General features: G+C 36.7%; 3 protein-coding genes across 6 annotated transcripts in view; 2 read left to right on the forward strand and 1 right to left on the reverse strand.

The window, feature by feature from the left end:
• Nucleotides 1–12,584, reverse strand: part of LRRIQ3 (leucine rich repeats and IQ motif containing 3) — a 75,411-nt gene extending 62,827 nt beyond the window's left edge. For 2 of the 3 annotated variants that reach the window (XM_060202180.1, XM_060202178.1), the window contains exon 1: nt 6,581–6,904. In XM_060202180.1, coding sequence (XP_060058163.1) covers nt 6,581–6,862 — 282 coding nt within the window. In that variant the 5' untranslated portion in view covers nt 6,863–6,904. Of the gene's footprint in view, nt 1–6,580; nt 6,905–7,319; nt 7,569–12,450 lie in introns of those variants that run through there. The other variant, XM_060202179.1, reaches the window with a different exon arrangement.
• An 88-nt stretch (nt 12,585–12,672) lies between these two features.
• Nucleotides 12,673–23,424, forward strand: FPGT (fucose-1-phosphate guanylyltransferase). 2 transcript variants are annotated; one of them, XM_007531697.3, is made up of 4 exons: nt 12,673–12,841; nt 14,521–14,688; nt 15,554–15,646; nt 21,317–23,424. In XM_007531697.3, the coding sequence occupies exons 1-4, from the start codon at nt 12,760–12,762 to the stop codon at nt 22,771–22,773; spliced, it is 1,800 nt and encodes a 599-aa protein (XP_007531759.2). In that variant the 5' UTR covers nt 12,673–12,759; the 3' UTR covers nt 22,774–23,424. The 2 variants fall into 2 exon arrangements, with proteins under 2 accessions (XP_007531759.2, XP_060058164.1); XM_060202181.1 differs by lacking the exon at nt 15,554–15,646.
• The window catches only part of TNNI3K (TNNI3 interacting kinase), a 428,191-nt gene continuing 418,682 nt past the window's right edge, over nt 15,566–25,074 (forward strand). The window contains 1 exon segment of the mRNA XM_060202368.1: nt 15,566–15,646. The gene's annotated coding sequence lies outside the window, so the exon portion shown is untranslated.

Raw genomic sequence — 25,074 nt, forward strand, 5'->3', positions numbered from 1 at the left:
ACCCGTCACAGAGTGGGAGAAGATCTTCACATGGCAAACATCAGACAAGAGATTAATCACCAAAATATACAAAGAACTCAGAAAACTTAGCACCAAAAAAACAAATGACCCCATCCAAAAAAAGGAAGAGGATATGAACCAGACATTCACTTCAGAGGAGATCCAAAAGGCTAACAAACATATGAAAAACTGTTCCAGGTCGCTGATTGTCAGAGAAATGCAAATAAAGACAACATTGAGATACTACCTCACTCCTGTGAGAATGGCATACATCAAAAAGGACAGCTGCAACAAATGTTGGAGAGGCTGTGGAGACAGAGGAACCCTTATACACTACTGGTGGGAATGTAAATTGGTCCAGCCTCTGTGGAGAGCAGTCTGAAGAACTCTCACAAGGCTAGACATAGACCTTCCATATGACCCAGTAATTCCTCTCCTGGGGATATACCATAGCAGCACAATTCATAATAGCTAAAACCTGGAAGGAACTCAGGTGCCCAACAACAGATGAGTGGCTGAGAAAGCTGTGGTACATATACACAATGGAATACTATACAGCTATTAAGAACAATGAGCCCACCTTATCTGACCCATCTTAGACAGAGCTAGAAGGAATTATGTTAAGTCAGCTAAGTCAGAAAGATAAAGATGAGTATGGGATGTCCCCACTCATCAACAGAAGTTGAGAAATTAGAAGAGAAGGGAAAATAAAAGCAGGATCTGATTAAATCGAAAGCAGGGCACCAATGTAAAAACCCTGTGGTGAAGGGGAGGGTGGCCATTGGGCTTCCTGGTGCCGTGGGGATGAGGCTTGGGGGGTCAGGGTTGGGTGTAGGGATGGGACACAGTCTTTTGGTGGTGGGAATGGTGTTTATGTACATTCCTATTAAAGTGTAAACATATAAACCACTATTGAATTAATATGAGAGGGGAAAATTGATCATATGTCTAGAACTTCTTAAAACAAAGACTGAGTCTTTTTAATACATAGGCTGTCTTTGATATGTTGACTCTCTCAAAAGCCTAGACCAGGGAGAACAGAAGCAACTGGTAGCACAGCTATATACAAGATGCTGGGTATTATACCCCAAACCCTAACAAAGGGACTTTCCAAAGTTAACCCAATCACCAAATAATGTGGTAAAAATAACTATCCATTGTCTTCTTGAACCCTAAGACAGCAGGAACCTCAAATTTCCACTAGAGATCCTACATTTCCCCCAGTCCTGGAACCTTAGGGTGGGTCCCACTTTCCTACATGCTGCTCTCAATTCAAATCAAATAATATTGCATCTGCGGATCGCAACCTAATCAACACAAGGAGTGCCACCGCAGCATGCTTCACTTCATACTGTGACCAGAGACTTCAGGTGGAATGACAACCCTTCAGCTTCATCACTCGGGCGAGACCTTTCCTTTCATAGTATTCTCTAATTCTATTCCAGATGTTCCACTCCCCAATAAAGTCCCCAAACCTAGATATAGTCCAGGTCCCCTGAGATAGAGCATAGGTTCACATGTGCCCATAAACTAGGGAAAAATATATACCTGAAAGCAGAAGTACACAAGAGCATGCAGGGAATACCCCCCAACACTTCATCTGCACTATTCTAGTCTTTGGGTCCATTATTGTTCAACAATTTGTTTGGCTTTGTATGTTAACTCTCTTTTCAGCCACCAGGTTCCTGATGCCAGCAAGATGCTGACCAGACTTCCCTGGACAGATGACCCCATCAATGTGTACTGGAGCAACATTTCCCCAGAGCCCCACTCTACTGAGGAAAGAGACAGACAGACTGGGAGCATGGATCAGCCAGTCTATGCCCATGTTCAGCGGGGGAAATTACAGAAGCCAGACCTTACACCCTCTGCAACCCACAACGACCCTGAATCCCTACTCCCATAGAGATAGAGAATGGGAAGGCTATCAGGGGAGGGGATGGGATATGGAGATCAGGTTGTGTGAATTGTGTGGTACTGCACCCCTGTTATTCTATGGTTTTTTTAATGTCTCCTTTCTTAAACTAAAAAAAAAAAAATTCCAGTGGTGGGCCGGGTGGTGGTGCACCTGGTTAAGCGAACACATTATCGTGTGCAAGGACCTGGGTTTGAGCCCCCAGTCCCCACCTGCAGGGGGAAAGCTTTGCAAGTGGTGAAGCAGGGCTGCAGGTGTCTGTCTCTCTCCCTCTCTATAATTCCCTTTCCTCTTGATTTCTGGCTTTCTCTATCCAATAAATAAAGATAATTTTTTTAAAAGATGGAGACAGTCCCTTAAAAAAATTCCACTGGCACTTTTCACAGAAATAGAATAATTTTACAATATATACAGAATCATCAAAGACCCCAAATATCCAGAGCAATTATCAGAAAGAATACTGGTGTCAACAAACTTCTGATTTCAAACTATACTATAGAACTACTGCAATAAAAACAGTATGGTATTGGAATTTAAAAACAAAAAGGCACAAAGACCAATGGAACATATAAAACAGCACATAAATAAACCGACACACATAAGATCAATTGCTTTGTGACAATAAAGTAACCAGAATATATGATGCACTATCTTTTCAATAATTGGTTCTCAGAAACTTGGAAACATGCAAAAGAATGCATCTGGACCACCTTGTTAACATCACAAACATTAGTGCAAAGTGAATTAGTGATATGAATATAAGACCTGAAACCATTAAACATCAAAAAGGTAACACATGTAATTTGTTACTTCCCATCAGTTTAATAAATTTAATATGACACAGAAAAGTGAAGGAAATAAAGGCAAAAGTCAACAAGTAGGACATAAAACTGAAAGAAAAAAAAACTGCACAGCAAAAGAAACAATAAGCAAATGAGAAGAGACAGGTTGGAAGTTCAGCATAGGAAACTAGAACTTTGGGCAGCATAGTGCTAGACCATCTTGCATCTATGTACACCAAGCACTGAGGGTAGCTCCCAGTGCTAGAGAAAAAGAGGAGGGAGTTTAATACCTCTCAAGATTTGACTCAGGGGATTTTTAGCTTCTGAATTTAAAGTAAGGACACAACAACAACAAAATAGCATTTGCAACCATAAGACAGCCCAACCCAGCCCCCACCCCACAAACAGCAAAATATATAAATAAGAGAAGCCTAGAGGTCACAATAATATAACCACCTGCTCGCCAGCAATTACAGAACAATAAATGCATAAGCAGAGAAACAGAACAGTTAACTATGGCATATCAATCACACAGAAATGCAACAGAAGGACCCCAAATATTATAGATGTAGAGAGACTATCAGAGAAAGACTACAGAAGCTTCATTATGGAGACTCCCCAAGAATCTAAGCACCATGTGGAGAAACATACATAAGAATTGAAGGGATATTTCACTAAGGAATTAAATGACACAATAGAGGATCTCAGACCAGAGTTGGCTAAGAAGTTAGAATAAGAGAAAATCATAATCTGAGAAGTCAATATTAAAATATATAAGGAATTGATCTAACTCAATGATAAGAGAATAATTCAATTCAAAAATAGACTGAGGATCCAAGACATTTTTACAAGAACATAGAGGTACTGAAAATTATATGAAATAGTGTTTAAAATTACTAATAACTAGGCAGATGCAAGTCAACCACAATGAGTTCTTATTTCACACCTGTCAGAGTGTGTAAAAACTCAAGAAACAGTAACGTAAGCAAAGATATGGATAAGAAATACTTTTGTACAAGTGATTGGGATGTAAATGAGTGCAACCAATATGTAAAATATTATATAGGTCCTTCAAAAATTAAAAATAGAAGTGCATATGATTCAGAAATTTTAATTCTGATTATTCATCCAAAGGAAGTGAAAACACTAGCTAAGTATATATATATATATATATATATATATATATATATATTCCAATATTAACTACAACACTATTGACAATAGTCAAGGGATGGAACCAACCTAAAAACTCATTGATGGGTAAAAAAAAATATGGTGTATATATAAATAAACCTTTAAATATATATATATATACTTATATATGATTAATTATGACTAAGTCACAAAAAGATGAACTTTGAGGGTTTTATACTAAGTGAAGTAAACAGTAAATCAAAAGTGATATACTATGTAATCTCACATACATGTGGAATCTAGAAACAAAAGAAAAAACTCATACAAACTGTTAAAGAACATATTGGTGGGTTGGCAAAATTGCACACCCAAAAGGATGTCAACTGTGATATTCACAGAATTCTGGCCCACATCACATCACATCACATCACATCACATCACATCACATCACATCACAGTAAGTTATGTTTCTCAGGTATATTTCATTATATCCTTCTGTTAATCTCTCTCTTTTTTCTATTTGTAAAATGTCAGACTGGAGTATTAGGATTGGTGATTGCCAGAAGTGTGGGGTAAAAATGTGAGAGAATGACTGAAATTAATCAAAAAGCATATCCAGTATAAAAATAATGTCTGGGCCTCCTAAGGCAGATGACCTTGCCAATGCATCCCTAGAACCTCACTTCTTCAGGGCCCTACCTCACTAAGGAAAGACAGAAACAGGCTGGCAATATGGATTGGTCTGCCAATGTCCATGTTCAGTGAAGAAGCAATTATAGAAGCCAGAAGTCCTACCTTCTGCACTGCAAAAATAATTTCGGTCTATACTTTGAGAGGGAAGAAATGATAGGGAAAATGACCAGAGGGGCTCTGAACCCCAGTTCCACTGGGAAATGTTTGTCACCAGGAATCCTAGTTTTTATGCTATCACTAAAAAGGAAGTGAATCTGGAAAGCACCTGATTAAGTCTGGCACTGTTTTGCTTATCTGAGAAAAAAAAAGGAAGGAAGGATACTCAGAAGTAGTATTAGGGATAGGTGTGACTTAGAAAGGAAGTGAAGGTAGGAACATAGAAGTAAATAAAAATAAAGTGAAAAAATGAATAAAAAGTGAATAATTGTAAAAATAATATATATTATTTTTTTATAATAATGATATATATATATATCAACTGATTATCTGTGACTTGGGAGAACTATTGCAGCTTCTGCTTGAGAGGGATGGCGACACAGAACTCTGGTGGTGGGAAATGAGTGGATATTAGGGGTACTCCTAATATTCTATAATTTTATAAATCAATACTAAATCACTAATAAGTGAAAAATTAACAAATAATAAAATAAACGTAATGTCTGGGTTATGTAATATAGAATGGGATTATGACAGTTAAATGCTGTGTTGATTATTTGTAAGTTGCTAAGAAAATAGGTTCTGATTTCTGGTGGGCATGGCCATGGAGTAGCAGCAACCTCAGAACAACCAGATAAAGCAATGAAAAATGTGTAATTTGACAACACTGCAACTACAACTTTTAAAGAAATTCACTAAGTCACAGGTGAGTGAAGGCATACACTTAATAAAGGGCACAGAAGAAATGAAAAGATAAAAAAAAAAAGTTTGAACTGGGAGCTGGGAGCTGGGAGCTGGGAGCCAGCAGTGGGCAGATCATTATCTTGATACTCACAAAGCCAAATACAAAAGTTCACCTCCGAGAGGATCTGAAACTAAAACTGTGCAGTCCACTCAGACAGCAGCAGTGGGCTTCCAGAGGCCAGAACACAGTTTGAAAAAAGGCAGCAAAACAATATTTTGTCTGAATCAACCCAAAGAAAAAAAAAAAAGAATGCTCTCTACTGCTCCCCAAGACATATAAACAGCATAAACACAGTACTACATTCTGTCTGACCAGCAGAAACCACACTTAACCAAAGCATGTTAAAAAAAAAAAAGTTGTTTAAATTCACAAGAATCTGGGAAAAAAATGCCCAATTTTGAATTCTGAAAGCTTATTATGAAGATAATTTAAGTTGACTTAACATAATGCCAACCATAACGTACAGAAACAAAGTCAGGATCAGACATAATTTCACCAAAGAGCTATAAAGCTCACTAAGAAAACTAAACAGAGCTACAAGACGTGGAGGACACTTCAGATGGAGTTGAAGTTTGCATAAGAGGCTTAGTAAGTACAATTAATCAGCTTGGGGAGAAAACATCACAGCTAGAAGATAAAACCACCATACTCCCTGAGTACAAAGCTGTTGGAGAAGAAAGGTTAATGAAGCAATTCTCTACAACATAGCATACAGAAGCAAAATGATTGTGAGAATTATTAGGATACTTGAGGACAAAGAGAAGAGTACAGAATATACTCAAATCATAGCAGAACACTTTCCACACCTGCACAATAGTCAAAACATAGACATTCCAGAAGCTGAATGAATGCCAAAGTTCCTGAATTTGGAACTGACGGGATTCACCACCACCAATTCTGCCTTAGAAGAAGGCAAAGGAACTCCAACTCTAAATGAGGTAATCAGTAGAGGAATTGAACTTGTAAACACTTCTTCTTCATCTTCTAGCATTTGCCAAGTTGTAACACAAATAACAGTAACAAAAGAAACAAATACTTTGGAAAAATGAAAGGCAAAATGGACAGAATGACATGACCAATGTTGGAGAACCAAGGCCAACTATTAAAAACATAGATATTAGAGCAGAAACCCTAAAATCCCAATCTTTATCTCACCTTCTTTGGAACCTGAAGAAAAAGTGTTGGGTGAGATGAGTCGGGAAAAAAGAGATAAATACTGGATGGTCTCACATGCTGGTGGAACTCAGAAGACAGAGTCAGAAAGAGAGAACACAGGGTGAAATTTGGACTGGGGTGGAGTACTGCACCAAAGCAAAGGGCTTTGAGGAAAGAATGGAAGAGTTGGACTTGGGGGTGGGGTAGTTGTGCTTTGCAGAAGACTACTGTGAGGACCAGGAAAATGGTGTTCATGTGTAGACAAACAGTACTGTAAACCATTAAACCCACCACAGTAAAATTTTTAAGAAATTAAAAAAAAAAAAAAAACCAAGTGAGTCCTTAAAGCCCTCATCATAAGGAAGAAAATATAAATATGTTTTGTTGACTATTTACTTAAGCATTCTATAATGATTATTTCATAATATACACAAACATTGAATCATCACATTGTATACCTAAAAGTAATATGTTGTGTCCATTTTATGTTATTAAAAGAATTCACAAAATATTCTTAATTCAGACCATATATTTAAGAAGTAAAATATGCTATATCCCACAGTCTGTTTTTAACTTTTTATATTTAAAACACTATGCTTAGATTACAATTAATTATTCTATATCTTATTCATATGTTAGATGAAAAAGACTGGGAGAAATATTGTAAATGGGAAAATATAAGTTCTTATTAAATATCAAATTTAATTATACATAAATGTCTGAAATAGCTATCACTTACTTGATTTCCATGAAGATCAAGTTTGACTAATTTTATACAATTTTGAAGTGGGTGAATATCTGTAATAAAATTATTTGAGAAGATGCATACTTTAAGAGAAATACAAGATTGCAGACATTCCATAGTTTTTAAATGAAGGCTGGTATACTTCACAAAAACAAAATCTTTTTGATCCTCTATTATATTTTCATTATAATGACGCCATTCTTCATGATTGGTTAGTTCTTTTGTGATGGTTCCATGAAACATCTAGGAATAATGGGAAATTGCTTTTTAGTTTTTTTCAGCTTCAAAGCTAAAATGTTTATGAAATTTAAAAGGCATAGGCTATCAGATAGAATAAAAATAAGTAGAATAGACAATGTTAAAACTCCAATTTCCACAACAAGGGCAACAACAGGGAAAATAAATAAATATAAACAACTCTAATTCCCATAATAAATCATGAATCATAATATCTAACATTTCTACAACTTAAAATGGTAATATTTATCTCATATAATAAGTTAATTAGTAGGAGGGAAAAAAACTTATTCAGAGAACATGCAAATTAAGGAGAGCTCAGACAAAAAGTATCACCTGTAGAGGTCAAGCAGTATATCTGGTAGAACAGACATATTCCTCTGGACAAGGCTCAGGACCTACCATCATGGGGGAAGCCTCACAATTGATAAAGCAGGAAAGAAAGAAAGAAAGAAAGAAAGAAAGAAAGAAAGAAAGAAGAAAGAAAGAAAGAAAGAAAGAAAGAAAGAAAGAGAGGGAGGGAGGGAGGAAGGAAGGAAGAAAGAAAGGAAGAAAGAAAGAGAGAAAGTGAGAGAGAAAGAAAGAAAGAAAGAGAGACAAAGAGAGAAAGAGAGAGGGAAAGGAAGAAAGAAACAGAAAGAAAAGGAGGGAGGGAGGAAGGAAAGGAAGAAAAAGAAGATAGGAAGGGAGGAAGCAATAGAGGAGGGAATAAAGAAGGAAGGAAGGAAGGAGGGAGGGAGGGAGGAAGGAAGGAAGGAAGGAAGGAAGGAAGGAAGGAAGGAAGGAAGGAAGGGAGGGAGGAAGGAAAGAAGGAAGGAAGGAAGGAAAGGATGAAAAGGAAGGAAGGAAAGGAAGGAAAGGAAAGGAAGAAAGGAAAGGAAGGAAGGAAAGGGAGGAAGGAAGGAAGGAAGGAAGGAAGGAAGGAAGGAAGGAAGGAAGGAAGGAAGGAAGGAAGGAAAAATGGCTGCCAGAGCATTAGAATTCTCATCCAGCCACTAAATCCCAGTGTTAACTCTGGAGGCAATAAATAAATAATAAATGAAAATCTTTTTTAAAAAGGCAATTCTTGGCAAGCCAACTAAAACAAACAGAAAGCATTACCTTAGTTTATCTTATATAGTAATCTTGGTTAAATTAAACTATTAAATTAACAAATACATTGAATCCCTAAGTCTGGGGTGATACTTTTTGTTAGAGTCTGAAAAATACAGCTATATGGAGACTGAGGTGCAATACAGGGCTTTATTTGTAAATATAGCATTTATCTCTTAAAGAGATAATTTGCAAACATAATTTTTTATTCAATTTAATTAATCAATTAAGACCTAAAATCCTAACAGTTCAAAACCTTGATGAAAGTTATTCTAAAACCTCTAGGTCAAAGCATTCTACATAATTTTATGTATTTCTCATATATATGAAATTTTATTTGCTATGAGTAATTTCTGCTTTCACAGGAGCAAGTGACCCTGTTATAGTTTAAAAAGAAACTGTATGAGCTCAAATGGACTACTTAAAAGTGTATGGAAAAGTTAACCATCTCCTCCTCTGTGAATAAACATTATTTATAACAGTCAAAACAAGTCTCCCAATGACAGATGAATGGCAAATGTGAGACATACACACAATAGAGTGGAGGAAATAGCATAATAGTTATACAGAGAAAAAAAACTTGCATGCTTGAGGCTCCAAAGATACACACTATGAAACATTATTTAGTCATGAGAGACAAGGAGATTATCATCAATATGGATGAACCCTTTCAGCAGAAGAACTAAACCAAAGACAATTACTCTAAGTACCCACCTAGCTCCAATTCTAAAAAGGGCAAATTTGTTTAAACAAGAGTAAATTAGTTGAGGAGAAGAATAGGCAAAGTGAAGTGAAGGAAGTGGGTACAAACTTTAACTATTAGATGAACAAGTTCTGAACATCTAATCTTAGCATGATGACTTTATTTACTAATACTGTATTAAATATTTAAAAGTTGATAAAGACAGAAAATCCTAATGTTCTCCCCACATCCATGCACAAATGGGAATTATGTGAGGTGATAGAGTATTTGGCTTTACTGTGGTAATCATTTTGCAAAATATTAAATTGTCATATTATGTAAATTATGTTTATACTTTGTTAAGTATGAACTATATTGACTTTTAAGTATAAAGGAATTTCTCTTATTTAGATATTTTTTTGTCTGAATAACAGATGCTTTGCTCTCAAAAGAAATAATCAAAAACTAGTCAGAAAATGACAACACCAAGAAAAATTCCACGGTGTGGGGTAAAGCTCAAGCACTCATTAAGCTCTAGACACCAACACTAAGTGAATTAGTGGGGACAGAGCAGATCCACACTTTGTTGGGAAGAGAAGGGTGGCAAGAAATGCCTGAAGATTATGGCAGATTGGGGAACACAGAAAGCATGTTTCCAGCAGGGAGATCCAGGGAGAGTGTATGGAGGTAAATATCTTTGTAGAAAGTGAATTTCATATGGAGAATGATCCTGGTGCTCCACAAAGCTCTTAATTCTAGCAAGAAAGACAGAAGAGAAGGTGTGCTACACTACATTCCCTCTCCTCACCTCCTCAGGAATGGACTTTGTGAAATGTACGTCCTTTCCTCTGAACTTCTGTGCCTATCAAAATTTAATTAAATAACTGATTCACAAATAGAAGCACTGGTGATAATAGAACTTAACTGACAGAGGTGTTATGAGAACTAACACATGAGCAAAAATTCTTTAGACTAGTGTCTGACTGACAGAAAGTACTATACAATAATTGCAGTTGCATATGTATATGTCTATATATGCATATATATATATCAACTAACAAACCAAGATAGAATGTAGACATCAAAAAAGCAAGTTAGGGCAATTCGAGTTTCTGGTCAGATATAGAAAAAGATTAAAACTTATCAGATCATTTTAACAGTTAGAAATATGGGCAAAAATGAGAAATCAATAGCTCTTCTGAGAGTCATTAGAAAGAAGTAAGATTAAAGGGGAAACTGTTGCTCCCAATATCAGAGTGACATACAAGTGGAGACAAAGCTTCTCAGCTTAATGGGTGAAAAACTCACAAGCAGAAAACTTTGTACTAAACAGAACTATAGAAAAACTTAATTGACATGTTGCTAGAGTCTCAGTGTTGACAACTTTGACATTTAAAAGTTCCCAAGAAACAAATAACTAAAAGGACTTCTTGTTTGTTTGTTTTTTTAATTAACAGTCAGAAGTCTACCAAGTTTTTAGAGTAAATCAGAGCAACATTTGTTTTGTTCTTCTGGTTGGGAAAGAAAAGGAATAATTTTGAATTATACTCAAACATTTATTTCTTCTTAGGAAGGCCTGCCCTTATGAGAAGCTGTTGAATAGGCACTAAGCAAATTAAGTTTTTGTCAGAATCTAACTAAATTGGGAGACAGAAAACATGCAACTCTATCTCCCTCTAGTCTTCCAGTTTGGCAGAAAAATACTCTACTCTGGCTAACTGTTACTATCTTATTTCATGTAAAATGAGAGGGAAAAAAGGAAGTATTTGCAAAACTCACATACTTGGGGCACAGGTTCACGAAAAGTGAGACCTGCTCACTATTAAAGAATACCCAGCCACCTCAATGAGCTGTGATTTATCACAACAAATCCAGGGATTGCCTAGGGTGGAGAAAAGGTGCTCTGACAGGGAGGGGTAGGAATCTATGACATATAGTAGAGGATGATGACTGTTTTGTGAAGAGTGATGGGGACTGACACATAACCCTGAGGTAACAACCCTATAAATATTTCTAACATAAAATGATATTAAAGTTGAAAAAAATGGTCTGATTTCATCACTTCCACATGATCTTTTTAAAAATAAGGCAAATCAAAATGTAGTTCACTCAATAAAAAGAACAAGACAAACTTAAATAAGTAAAGAAACAAAATAAAATATTTTGGTCCTATCTTGTCTCTCTCATCTATTCTTTTGCTTTATTCCCTTTTGCTCATTGACCCCCCCCATTTCTGTCTGCTGTATTTCCAGAATTCTTTTGACAGGGACATATTGTCTTCATTGGAATAAATGGGAAAAGTTGCAAAGAATAAATCTATGACAGAGCAACTTCCCTGTTTACTCAAATGCTTTATACATGCAGAATCAAATAATAGGTTAAACCCTTAGAAGAAAAAAAATGTTCATGTCTAAAAGCACATAGAGTTCTGAAAGCCTGTGTTCTCTATGAAGACATTAATGGCAGATTTCTTAAATAAATCAAACTATATATAACACACTACAATGATCTCTAAGTTTGGGGTTGAAATATCTTGTTACACTTTCTTTACTCCTTACTATTTAAATTGTGAAACCCTATGTCATTATCTCAGAATCGTAGCTTTCTTTTGTGCGCAGAGGTCTAACATGTAAAATCCAATATAAACTTGATACTTTACAGAAAGCAGAACGTATAGATAAAAAAATAGAAAATAATATAAAAACTGACTTAGGAAATGTTACTAAAAGTTCTAGATTCATCTGTCAATATACAAGGATGCCAGAGAAGTAATCGATGTATCATAAATGTTAAGGGTCTGGTTACAGACTGAATTTTATACCAACTTGCAAAAGCCTATGACCTAAATTCGAAACTCAATGGAGAAGCTGATTCTCTAGGAAATGCAAGGGCAAAGAATCCCCAAGTCTAGTGTTCCTGAAGAGAATACAGATTTTGAATGGTCAGACTGTTTAGCTGGACTTGGGGTTAAAAAAACAGCTGGGGGAAGAGGCATTAGGGAGCAAGAGTTCTTAGTGCTCCTGGTTGTATCAAACCAGGAGTCAAAAGGGAAAGCTGGAAGCTAGGAATGGGTCTTTTCTAAGCGATCTTGTCCCCTGAACTTGAAACACTCACCGGGTCAACCGGGCTGCAAGGCTTTCTAAGTTGGGAACAAAGGCCCCAGACCCGGAACACCAGTAACTGTCTAGGTGGTCATGCTGGCTGGAGACCGTTGCCAAGGAGACAGAAAAGTTCCGGGCTAAACCCAGTCTGCCTTTCCCAAGGCCCGCCAGAAAGCTTCGGAGCGGGCGGGGTTACGTGGTGACGTATGGGGGCGGGGCCATGAGACCCCGGACGCAGAGATGGACTGCAGGCAACGCGCATGCGTGCTGTGCTGCATGACGGACACCAGCTGGTCTGGAGAACCCTGAGGGCGGTGCTGTTATGGCTTCAGCAAGTACTTTTTCAGGCTTTTCTCTCGGAGAAGCCACCCAACGAAAGTTGCGGAAGTTTTCTGAGCTGAGAGGTACTAAAAGCAGAACACCGATTCCCCGGAACAACGCTGAGGGACGTTGCTTTACTGACAGGGAAATTTGTTGCAAGCCCTCACTTCCTGTCTGTACCTTGAGAGTCTGGGACATAAATCCAGGCATAACTAAGTCAAGTTTTAAAATCTGCCACTGTTCTTTCTTTTGCATTATGCTTCGTCTCTAATATATTCCTAGATAAGATATGTAGTTAATTTACTTTTATACATAAAAGTGAGAGGGATTATTATTCTAGCTAGTAAAGCTGTAAATCCAAGTGCATTTGTTGATTAACTTAAATTGTTTTACATAAATCTAGAAGAAGGTAAAGCAGCTGATTTGACTCTTGCAAATAGATGTGATTTTAGCTTTCTTTCACCCACCTTTCACCAATTTGTTTTGGAAGAATAACCTTTCCAGGATGAAGAAAGGAAAGTAAAACGTGGAGGAAATGTGTATTACAATTTTTTAAAAATATTTATTTCCTTTTTGTTGCCCTTGTTTTTATTGTTGTTATTGGTGTCCTCATTGTTGGATAGGACAGAGGGAAATGGAGAGAGGAGGGGAAGACAGAGGGGGAGAGAAAGAGAAACATCTGCAGACCTGCTTCACTGCTTGTGAAGCAACTCCCCTGCAGGTGGGGAGCCAGAGACTCAACCCGGTTTCTCACGCGGGTCCTTGCTCTGTGCGCCATGTGCACTTAAGCAGCTGCGCTACCGCCTGACTCCCACGTATTACAATTTTTAAAAAGAAGTTTGTATCAAAGTATTTTTTTTAAAAAGACTTCCCTGTACAACTTTTTGAAAAAAAGATGTAATCCTGTATTTTCTTATGAAGTCACCGTTTTAAACATAATAATGCTAACACAATGGTAAAATATTCAGGGAAAGTAGATTTTTGCGTTCATGTTTGTTAATAAAATTTCTTATTTAGCGTCTTTCTGAACATTAAAGATCTTTCAGCTGTCTACAAAGTAGTCCAGTTTTTTGTCTGTTTGTTTGTTTGTTTTGTTTTGTTGTTTTAGCTAGATCACTGCTCTGCTCCTCTAGCACATGGTGGTGGTGTGCTCTGAACCTGGGACCTCTGAGCCTCAAGCATGAACGTCCTTTTACATAACTAATATGCTGTCCTCTCAGTCCCAGTATATACGTCTTTTAATAAGTTCGTCTGGGAATAAGGAGTTCGTTTGTTTTTTGCTGTAAAGAATCTAATATACACCAATAGCTTTTGTAAACCTGTCTAGAATATTTTAAGGCAATATGATATAAACAACAACATTATAGGAATTCAACCTGGAGTTGACTCTTTCTTGACCAACAAACACGAATGCTTCTGCTACAAAAAAAAAAAAAGTTAAGTCAAAACTCATATGTCCTTTGTCTACTGTTTCGAATTAAGGTAGAAACATTACATCTTTTAGAATATTTAAATAAATCGGATCATAGACTGTAAGTAAGTAATCTAAAACAGAGAAAAAGGATTTATAAAATGACCTCATTAGAACTATTTTATGTAGCACTGAGTAGACAGTAATTATTCCCTAATTGTAAAAAACAAGATATTTATGAAAATGATGTCAACTTTTTTTTTTGTTCATTTCAAATATATGAACCTGAAGAGGTTAGAAAATTTGATATTATTATTTCCTTTTGTTGCTTGTGTGTTTGTTTTTGCTTAGGCAAACCTGTGACAGCTGAAGAATTCTGGGACATTGTTGCAATAACAGCAGCTGATGAAAAACAGGAACTTGCTTATAAGCAGCAGTTGTCAGAAAAACTGAGAAAAAAGGAGTTACCTCTTGGAGTTCAATATCATGTTTTTGTTGACCCTGCTGGAGCCAAAATTGGTATATATTCATGCTTAGATTTATATCATAGGTCCTGGGAAAAATAATCATTGAAGAAAAGCTCTCTCAGTGGATTGTTTACCTTCAACCCATGGTATTTACAGATTTTAAAAGTTTAATGTAAATTTACTATTTTTAAGGAAGAAAAGGCACTGTGTATCTATAGGTTGTCACATACTATGAAAACTTAAATTTAATGATTTAGAAGAGAATTTTCATTTTAATGCAAAAAATTAAATCATGAATATTCCTTGGATATTATCAGTAGAATTCTTTACTTTCTTACTTCACAGTTTCTTCAGAGGCATGTGTAAAGAAAGCAAATCAAGTCTATATAATTGACTTACAATACAGAATGCAAAGGAGCACAATCTAATTAGTAGTTGAACTGTATACATTTCCTTTGAAAATCAGTTTAACTTAACTACATTTTGAGCTTTGTTATAAATAAAAAGATACACCATTTTTTCTGTGGATAATTTTCCATACATCCTTAAAAGTTGAAGTCTTGATACCACACATTGGGTATTTGTATGTGACACTGGAATTTTTCTAAATAGTGTTAGTTTAATCCTTACAACTATGGAGTCAGTGCTTTAATAACTTTCATGATATGAGGCCCAAAAGGTTATAGAATTTGCCAGTATAAGTAGAAAGTCAGTTGGCATCTGGTTTCATTACTGTTGTTCATTTGCTTATTTAATTTTTTATTGAAATGTGTATTTTATTTAATTATTTTGTTAGCATCCTTGCATTTTTCCCATTTGTATCCTGAAGCTTTTTTTTTAATTATAGATTTATCATAATTGCAAAATATTAATTATGTCTATAAAATAAGTTATATGTTTTAAACTTTATTTTTAAGGAAATGGAGGATCAACACTTTCTGCCCTTCGATGCTTGGAAAGGTTATATGGAGATAGATGGAGTTCTTTTACCGTACTATTAATTCACTCTGGTAAAGTTACACTATCCTAACTTGCATGTATAATTTTAGTATTGTATTTTTAATGTCTTAGGGACTCTTTTCTCCCTTCAAATAATTTCTAGTTATTTAAAAAAAATTTTTTTTCTTGTTGTTTTGTTTTGTCTTCTAAGTTTATCTGTTTTGAAAACAAATATCCCAGGTTTTTCTAGATAGTTCTTGGTTGTAAGCAGGATGATATTTTTTATAAAGCTTTTCCTTAAAATTATGAATCTTGTGGTTTTCTGCCGGGCTAGCTTCGCAGATGGGAGAGAGATGACCAGGGACTCATAGCTGAGTGGGATGCAGTTCAGTCTTTATTGATGAGGAATGCAGTGCAATCTATCTAATCTAATCTCTCTTCATTAGAAAGCCCTGTCCTTTATATCTCCTGAGGCAGAAGTGTCAGGTCAGAAGAAAATGTATTTAGGATAGGGGGTGGGGAGAAGGAAAAAGTGCATGGACCAGTGGGGATTAAAATGTGGAAAACAGGATGTGACTAGGAGAGGGGGCGGATTGGAAAAAGAGCTTGAATCAGTGGGGATTAAACCAGTGCGAAAAAAAAAACAACAATGATTATGTAAATAGACCACAGCATCAAGCAATGCAACAGAAGGGGTCTTAGAAGCAGAATTTAGAAGCAGACCAACATTTCCCCCTTTATTTTTAACTAATGGCCATAGTTCAGGAGTGTGGGATGAACAGAAACCTATATCGAGCAGGCATTTTCAAAAGAACTGCCATAAGACATGGAGGAACATATAGGAGAGCAGCAAGAACCAGTGTGATGCCAAGGGGAGGCCTGAGGGGGCGTTTCCTGCCTCAAAGGGCAGGGCCTATCAGGTGAAAGGGTGTTTCATGCCTCTGGATATCTCTTACCTCTGGGAGCATTTCATGCCTCAAAGTGCGTTTCCTGCCTCTGTGGGCAGGACCTAGTAGGGAGGGAGGTTTTCCTACCTCTGGGACATGGCCTGCAGGTGAGGGGGCATGGCCTATAGAGTCCCAAGGCAGCTGGCTGCAAAGTCCATGGACTGCTGTGGTCAGTCTTTGAGAAACCCAGCAGCGTAAATGGAAGCTGCTATAAGTTGTGTAAAGTGTCCCAAGAGTTGTGCCAGTAAGTCCAATAGAAGTGTCTGTCCAAAGCAGATGACCACGGAAGAAATGCCAGGGGATGAAACGCTGCATGTCTGTCTCGATGGGGAAGGTCAACCACTGTAATTCCGCTTTTCTGTAGAGAGTGAGTTTTGGAATCTGTGAATCAGTTTCTTCAGGTTGTGCCAGGTCACATCACTGGTTACGGGGGGGGGGGTGCATTGTAGTCATGCCATCTTGTGGGTGATGTCAGAGGACAGGGGTCCAAATGGATTTCCAGGGATTCCATTTGAGCAGATGCTTTTTCATGTGAAGACTTGATAGTTGTAATTCACTTACTTGTGAAGCAAATAGCAGATTAGAAGTTTACTATAATTGATAACTCCATTATAATTGGTTTAAGTACCTTTATAATTTTGGAAGTCCTTTCTAGTACGATTTCAAGGTTGTTTAAATTTCAAGGTTGTTTAAACAGTATAAGCTCATTTGAGGAACCATGGTTAGAAGCCTCAGGCATGTGAATCATTAACAAAACCATTGTGCTATCTACCCCACCCATACTCATACAGTTTTCAGGATTAAACATTTCACATTTATACCAAGACATAAAAAGTACCAAAAGCGAAAAAACAATTTTTTGGACTGTTTCTGGATGTCTCTAGAAATCATGGCTGCGTCCAGCATTTTTTTAAGTCAATTAAATTTCAGAATACTCACAGCAAAATGGGTCATACAAAAATTCAGTCATTAAAATCACTTTCTTACGAAACACAGCTTGAACCAGATTATTAGATTCCACTATGTCATATCATGAGTCCCTCAGAGGGCGTCCTAGTCCAAAAAACTCCTCAAAATTCCATTTAGGGTGCTTCTGACGGTTCCTGAGGGATTGCAGGCATCCATCCCCAAAAACATCTTCCCATAGAAGAAAGAATCGAATCAGGAGGTTAAAACTAACCATGTGTCTCCATTCTTGGGGACTGCCAGGATACTGGAGAATGCTTTTCAAGTTAGAGTAGTCCTTCTCCACGGGAAACATGCGAGAGGGAGTCCAGAAAGTCCCAAGGGAAATCTCTGCACATCTCCCAAACTCTATGATCATGGTCATAAGGAACCAAAGTTCCCGGTCAGGGAACCAAAATGTGGCCCAGAGCAAAATGAGCCAGAGACAGAGAAATTGTCTCATGAAAAAAGAACAGAGGCTTTGGGAACCCTCTTCATAAGTAGAAAGGCATCCCATGGTGGGTGGGTAGCCAAGAGGAGTTTACTTATCTGGGGGATGGGTGGGTTAGGTCCCATGTTGGTGCGTCATATGCTGGTCCCTGTTCCGGCGCCAGATGCCGGGCTAGCTTCGCGGGCAGGAGAGAGATGACCAGGGACTCATGGCTGAGTGGGACCTACGTAGTTCAATCTTTATTGATGAGGAATGCAGTGCAATCTATCTAATCTAATCTCTCTTCATTAGAAAGCCCTGTCCTTTATATTTCCTGAGGCGGAGGTGTCAGGTCAGAAGAGGATGTATTTAGGATAGAGGGTGGGGAGAAGGAAAAAGTGCACGAACCAGTGGGGATTAAAATGTGGAAAACAGGATGTGACTAGGAGAGGGGGCAGAGTGGAAAAAGAGCTTGAACCAGTGGGGATTAAACCAGTGCAAAAAAAACAATGATTATGTAAATAGACCACAGCATCAAGCAATGCAACAGAAGGGGTCTTAGAAGCAGAATTTAGAAGCAGACCAACAATTTTCAAGAATATTGCTTTTGGTATTTATTTAGAGACTTATCTTACAATAACAGAATTTGTGATAATGTGGATATTTCTTTGTAAAACTTTAGAAGTATTAGAAGTAATTCTTGTTGTAGGGGCAAGTATGGCTCCATGCTGTGATTATACGACTTTGTTCTAGCCAGGGCGGTGGTGCAGCAGTGTAAGCGCACATGGCATGAAGTGCATGGACCAGCATTATGATTCTGGTTCCAGCCCCCCCGGCTCCCCACCTGCAGAGGAGTCGCTTCACAGGTGGTGAAGCAGGTCTCCAGGTGTCTATCTTCCTCTACCCCTTACTGCCTTCACCTCCTCTCTCGATGTCTCTCTGTCCTATCTAACAACAATGACAGCAATAACAACAATAATAACAACAATGACTCTAAACAACAAGGGTAACAAAGGAGGAAAAAATAAAATAAATAAAAATAAAATAACACTTTGTCGAAAACTTCCTATCAGAGGTTGAAGTCAAAAATCTTTAAAATAATTCATAAACAAAAAGAAAAAAGTGATAACTAAACATTGTATTGACAAAAATACGTGACAAAAATAATTACTTGCAAAGACATTTTAAATTAAAGAGCCAGGGGGCCAGATGGTGGTGTACCTGGTTGAGCACACGTGTTAAAATGTGCAAAGATGTTTCAACCCGGTTTTCCAAGAACCATTATTGAAGAGAGCCTCCTTTCTCCATTTAATACTTTGGGCCCCCTTATCAAAATTAGATGTCCATAGGTGTGGGGGTTTAGTTCTGGGCTTTCAGTTCTGTTCTACTGGTCTGTGTGCCTATTTTTGTTCAAGTACCAAGCTGTTTTGATTATGATGGCTTTTAAGTATAGCTTGAGATCTGGGAGTGTGATGCCTCCATTTCTGTTTCTTTTCTTCAAGATTATTTTGGTGATTCTAGGTGTTTTCTGATTCCAGATAAATTATTGTAGTTTTTGTTCTATTCTCTTAAAGAAGCTTAGTGGAACTTTGATGGTTATCACATTAAATATGTATATGGCTATGGGGAGAATATTCATTTTGATGATATTAATTCTTCTGTTTCTTGGTATCATTTTCTATTTCATTGAGTAATGACTCATAGTTTTCAGTATACAAGTCTTTTACTTCTTTGGTCAGGTCTATTCCTTGTTATTTTATTGATTTTGTTGCAACAGTAAATGGGAGTGATTTCTGGATAGCTTCTTCTTCGGATTTTGTGTTGCATGAAGAAATGCCACTGATTTTTGCACACTGATTTTGTAGCCTGACACCTTGCTATATTGCCTAATAATTTCCAGCAGCTTTCTGCTGGATTCTTTAGGTTTTTCTATGTATACTGTCATATCATCGGCAAAGAGTGAGAGCTTGACTTCCTCCCTTCCAATCTATATTCCTTTGATTTCTTTCTCTTGCCTGATTGCTATGGCAAGAACTTCCAATACTATGTTGAAGAGTAATTGTGATAATGGACAGCCCTGTCTCGTCCCTCATCTGAGGAGAAATGCTTTCAGCTTCTGTCCATTGAGTATGATGTTGGCTGTAGGTTTGCCATATATGTACTCCACTATCTTATGAAAACTTTCTCATGAACTAACTATCCAGGGATAGGCATTTAAAACTACATAATACATTTTTCAACAAATGAGATCTAATTCTCTCTACTTTTTTGTTCTCTGAAGACTAGATCTCATTTGTTGAAAAACATATTGTATGCCAAGTAATTTACATGTATCACTCTCATAAAGTATGAGAAAGTGTTATTCTACATATCTGAGTTGGTATAAATGTAAAGATAACTAAAGAGTAGTGAGCCAGAGTTGAAATTCTTCCTTCTTCTCCTTCTTCTCCTTCTGCTTCTTCTCCTTCTCCTCCTCCCCCTCCTCCTCCTCCTTCTTTTTTGTAAGTCAACTATGTCTTGCTGTCTTGTGTTATATTTAGTTACATGGGAATGATGTAAGCTATTTAATATAAGTAAGAAAATTAATTATATGAATTTCAATTAATTAAAATCACAAGGCTCATATTTAAAGGAGAATGTCTATATTTTAAAATAATGTAGACTATAAGATGCTTTTAGATCAGTGACCTTTGCTTTGGAGAAGGACATTGTATCTGGAACTTAGTGTTTAATGGAGTTGTATGTTCATTTTTGTAGGGGGGGGTTGTCACAAAATATAAATGGATTTAATTTTCTGATTTTTTTTATTGCCTGAGCTCTGTGCCTTCCTGTATGACTCTGTTGCTTCTGGTGGTGGTATTTCTCCTCCTCCTCCACCTCCTCCTCTTCCCTGTACAAAGAAGGTGAAAGACAAATAGAAATAGGGAAACAAAGAAACAAAGACATTGATAGGAAAGATAAAAGTGATGCAAAGGAGAGACACTAAGGCACCACTCCACCACTCATGCTGCTTTCTTCCTGTGGCTCATCTTGCATCATCCCGCCTGCAAGCCACAGAACTGGGTTCTTAAACATATTGAGCTCTGTTATTTAAATTTTAGATAAAAATCATGTTTTAGCCCATTATTCTTTTTAATGGCTATATAGTGGGTTCAAAACAATTCATAGATTCTAACATATATTAGTACTTTTTCTGAATCTAAAGTCATATTTATAACTACATTACAGCAAATATCTATAAGAAATTTGTCCGTGGAATTTTTAGTCTGAAATTTTATTCTTTGTTGAGTTACAGAAATGCATTTTACACAATACATTTCTTCAGAGATACTTTGAGTTATATCTGATGCCTCACTGATTTTAAAGTCTGTGAACAATGTCACAAATATGTTGAAATGGTTATTTTGAAATTTTTATAGGTGGCTATAGTCAACGTCTTCCAAATGCTAGTGCCCTGGGGAAAATTTTCACTGCTTTACCTTTCGGTAACCCCATTTATCAGATGTTGGAACTGAAACTTGCAATGTACATTGATTTTCCTTCACATATGAATCCTGGGATCCTGGTTACATGTGCAGACGATATTGAACTTTATACTGTTGGAGAATCAGAGTTTATCTGCTTTGACAAACCTGGCATAACTGCTTTAGCTCATCCTTCTGATTTGACAGTAGGTACCACACATGGAGTGTTTGTCTTAGAACCGCTTCATTATTTAGAATGTAAAGACCTTGAATATAGGTGCTGCTATCGTTTTCTTCACAAGCCCAGTATTGAAAAGATGCGTCAGTTTGATGCTGTGTGTAGACCAGAAAAATTATCTCAACAGTACTATGCTGGGGGTGACACTTCCTCTCTTAAATTAGACTCTGAATATGTCTACACGGATAGTCTGTTTTACATGGATTATAAGTCAGCAAAAAAGTTACTTTCTTTTTATGAAAAAATAGGCACACTAAACTGTGAAATAGATGCCTATGGAGATTTTCTTCAGGCTTTGGGACCCGGAGCCACTATGGAATATACCAGAAATACATCTAATGTCACTAAAGAAGAGTCAGAGTTGATAGACATGAGACAGAAAATATTTCATCTTCTCAAAGGAACACCACTAAATGTTGTTGTTCTTAATAACTCCAAATTTTATCACATTGGAACAACCGAAGAGTATTTATTTCATTTTACTTCTGATAACAATTTAAGATTAGAACTTGGATTACAAGATATCACTTTTAGCATCTTTCCAGCAAAAACAGAATGCCCTGGTAAAGCATCATGTGTCATTCAAAGTATACTGGATTCAGGATGTTTTGTGGAACCTGGTTCAGTTGTGGAATATTCCAGATTAGGACCTGATGTTTCTGTAGGGGAAAACTGCATTATTAGTGGTGTTTGTATCCAAACAACAGCTGTACTGCCTGCGTATTCTTTTGTGTGTTCCTTAAGCTTGAAGATAAATGGACACTTAAAATATTCGACTATGGCATTTGGCGTGCAAGACAACCTGAAAAAGAATGTTCAAGCATTGTCAGATATAAAGTTTCTTCAGTTCTTTGGAGTCTGTTTCCTGTCATGCTTAGATATATGGAATCTGAAAGTTACAGATAAACTGTTCTCTGGAAATAAGACATGTTTGAGTTTATGGAATGCTCGCATCTTCCCAGTTTGTTGTTCTTTGAGTGAATCAGTTACAACATCCTTGAAGATGTTAAATGCTGTGAAGAACAAGTCAACATTCAAACTGAACAACTATATGCTATTGTCCATGGAAGAAATGCTTATCTATAAAGATGTAGAAGACATGCTAGCTTATAGGGATCTCATTTTTCAAGAAGTTACTTTGACTGAGAAACAGGCTTTTCAAAAGACATCTTAAATTAGAAACAGGATTGACATGCCAATGCCCATGTCCAGTAGAGAAATAATTACAAAAGCCAGACCTCCCACCTTCTGCAAGTCATAAAAATCTTTGGTCCATACTCCCAGAGGAATAAAGAATAGGGAAGTTTGTGGTGGTGGTGGAGCAATTGGTTAAGTGCTCACATTACAGTGTATAACGACCCAGGTTCAAGCCCCTGGTCACCACCTGCAGGGGGATAGCTTCACAGATGTTGAAGCAAGAATACAGGTATCTGTCTCTTTTCCTTTCTATCTCCCTCTCCCCTTTCAATTTCTCTTTGTCTCTGTTCAAAAAAAGAATAGGCAAATTTCCAATGTAGGGGATGGGACATGAAACAGGTGGTGGGAACTGTATGGAATTGGTCCCCTGTTATCCTAAATCTTATTAATCATTATTAAATCACTAAAAAAATAAAGACATCTTAAATATTGTATATTTTTTTCCTTTTTGATCCATATTGCCAATGAGAATATTTATAAACATATAGACTGATTTAGGAGGTTGTGTCATTGAAGTGAGGTAATGAATAATGTATTAATGTGAGGTAGCCTAAGATTAATAACATGTAAAGTCATCTATGCTGAATTGGTTTCAAGGCTATATGTTCATTAAAGGAATTTAAAATAATTATCATTGTTTATAATTTTCTTTAAACATGGATTTGTGGGGCTCTGTTTTGTTCATACATTACAATTATTTTAAAGCAGTTCTCCAGGCACACCTTAGATAAAGTTTCTTCCTCCTCTTTTACCTGTTCTTGCTCTCCCTCCTCCTCCTGGGCTTTGCTTACAAATAAGTTTCTAATTTCTTGTCCATTCTCTCAAATGTTGTCCTATTCTGATAAAACGGCATGCTGGAAGTTCTTCAGAACTCTTTAAGAATACTGTTGAAGTGTTTTCTCAGACACAAAACCCATAGTTGATAAATTCAGTCAATGCTCAAAGTATTTTGATAATCTTAAATGATAAATGGTGTTAAAAAAAAATCCTGAAACTGATAAGCATTTTCTCTTTTACTGATTTTATCAAAATAAAACAGTATGTGTTATTTTGTCCTTATAAACTTGGACATGTGTTTGTGTTCCTAAGGGTTATTTCTTGTTCAGAAAAGATGGTCTGGATAATTGAGATTCACTGATTATCATATACTTTCATCTTAGGTACTGATTTTATTCTCTCATCAGTCTCTTTAACAACACTGTTAAATTAACAGGTGAACTATCTTTACTTTTGTTTATTTTTTTTTCCATGTACTGGTAATGATGATAAACAAAAAATGACTATAAGGTAGACAGCAGAAAAGATACAAAATGAAGACTGAGAAAATACACAGATGACAGTTTAAAGAAAGAATTGGCTGGTATCCCAAGTTATGTGTTCCTGTTTTTGCTGTAAGCACATATATGAAATGGCTTCATATCAAAATCCAATAACTATATAACAAGATTTCTGATTTTTTTTTTGTTTCAACGTGAATAGACTGAAAAAAGAACTTATTTTTGTCTTTACACATTTATATATCAGGATGAAAATAATTATTTGGTAGACTGGTCTGTAACCATCCATTATATTGTGTTTTTATGTGTGCCTCTTTCTCCCTCTCTTTCTCCCTTTTTTTCTTGCCTCCAGGGTTATTGCTGGAGCTCAGTGCCTGCACAATGAATCCACTGCTCCTGGAAGCCATTTTTTCCATTTTGTTGTGGTTTTTGTTACTCTTATTGTTGTCATTATTATTGTTGTTGTTTTTGCTCTTGTTGTTGGATAGGACAGAGAGAAACTGAGAGAGGAGGGGAGACAGACAAGAGGAGAGAAAGACAGACACCTGCAGACCTGCTTTACCATGCGTAAAGTGATCCCCATGCCAGTGGGGAGCCAGGAGTTCGAAATGGGATCCTTACTCTGGTCCTTGCCTTTGTGCCATATGTGCTTAACCCTATGCCTACCACCAGACCCTCTTATTTTTTCCAAGGTTACCACCCCCCCATCCACCACACACACCAAAAAAAGATAAATAGTAGCTATTCCTAATATTTAATGATTTAATACAGAATTTTTAGAGTATGTTATATGCAGATGCCACTTATTAATGTTCAGTACTATCTTTTTCTCCTAATCTTAAGTGTTTTGAGTTATTAAAAGTTACTATTTTATATTCCAGTAATAGACAACAATACCAGTAAGATGAGAGTATTGCTTCCTTTGTTACTCAAGTTTTTAGTGTTTACATTGATCATTTTACAATTTCATTATTCATAAATTCTTATTTAAAACTGTTACT

The sequence above is a fragment of the Erinaceus europaeus genome, chromosome 11, assembly GCF_950295315.1.
Source record: "Erinaceus europaeus chromosome 11, mEriEur2.1, whole genome shotgun sequence".
Taxonomy (NCBI): Eukaryota; Metazoa; Chordata; class Mammalia; order Eulipotyphla; family Erinaceidae; genus Erinaceus; species Erinaceus europaeus.

Bases quoted from the DNA above. Each gene is read 5' to 3' on its own strand.
- FPGT (XM_007531697.3), top strand. From the start codon at position 12,760: ATGGCTTCAGCAAGTACTTTTTCAGGCTTTTCTCTCGGAGAAGCCACC. The intron at 14,689-15,553 runs GTATATATTCAT...TTTATTTTTAAG, and splicing joins CCCTGCTGGAGCCAAAATTG to GAAATGGAGGATCAACACTT. The intron at 15,647-21,316 runs GTAAAGTTACAC...AAATTTTTATAG, and splicing joins CGTACTATTAATTCACTCTG to GTGGCTATAGTCAACGTCTT.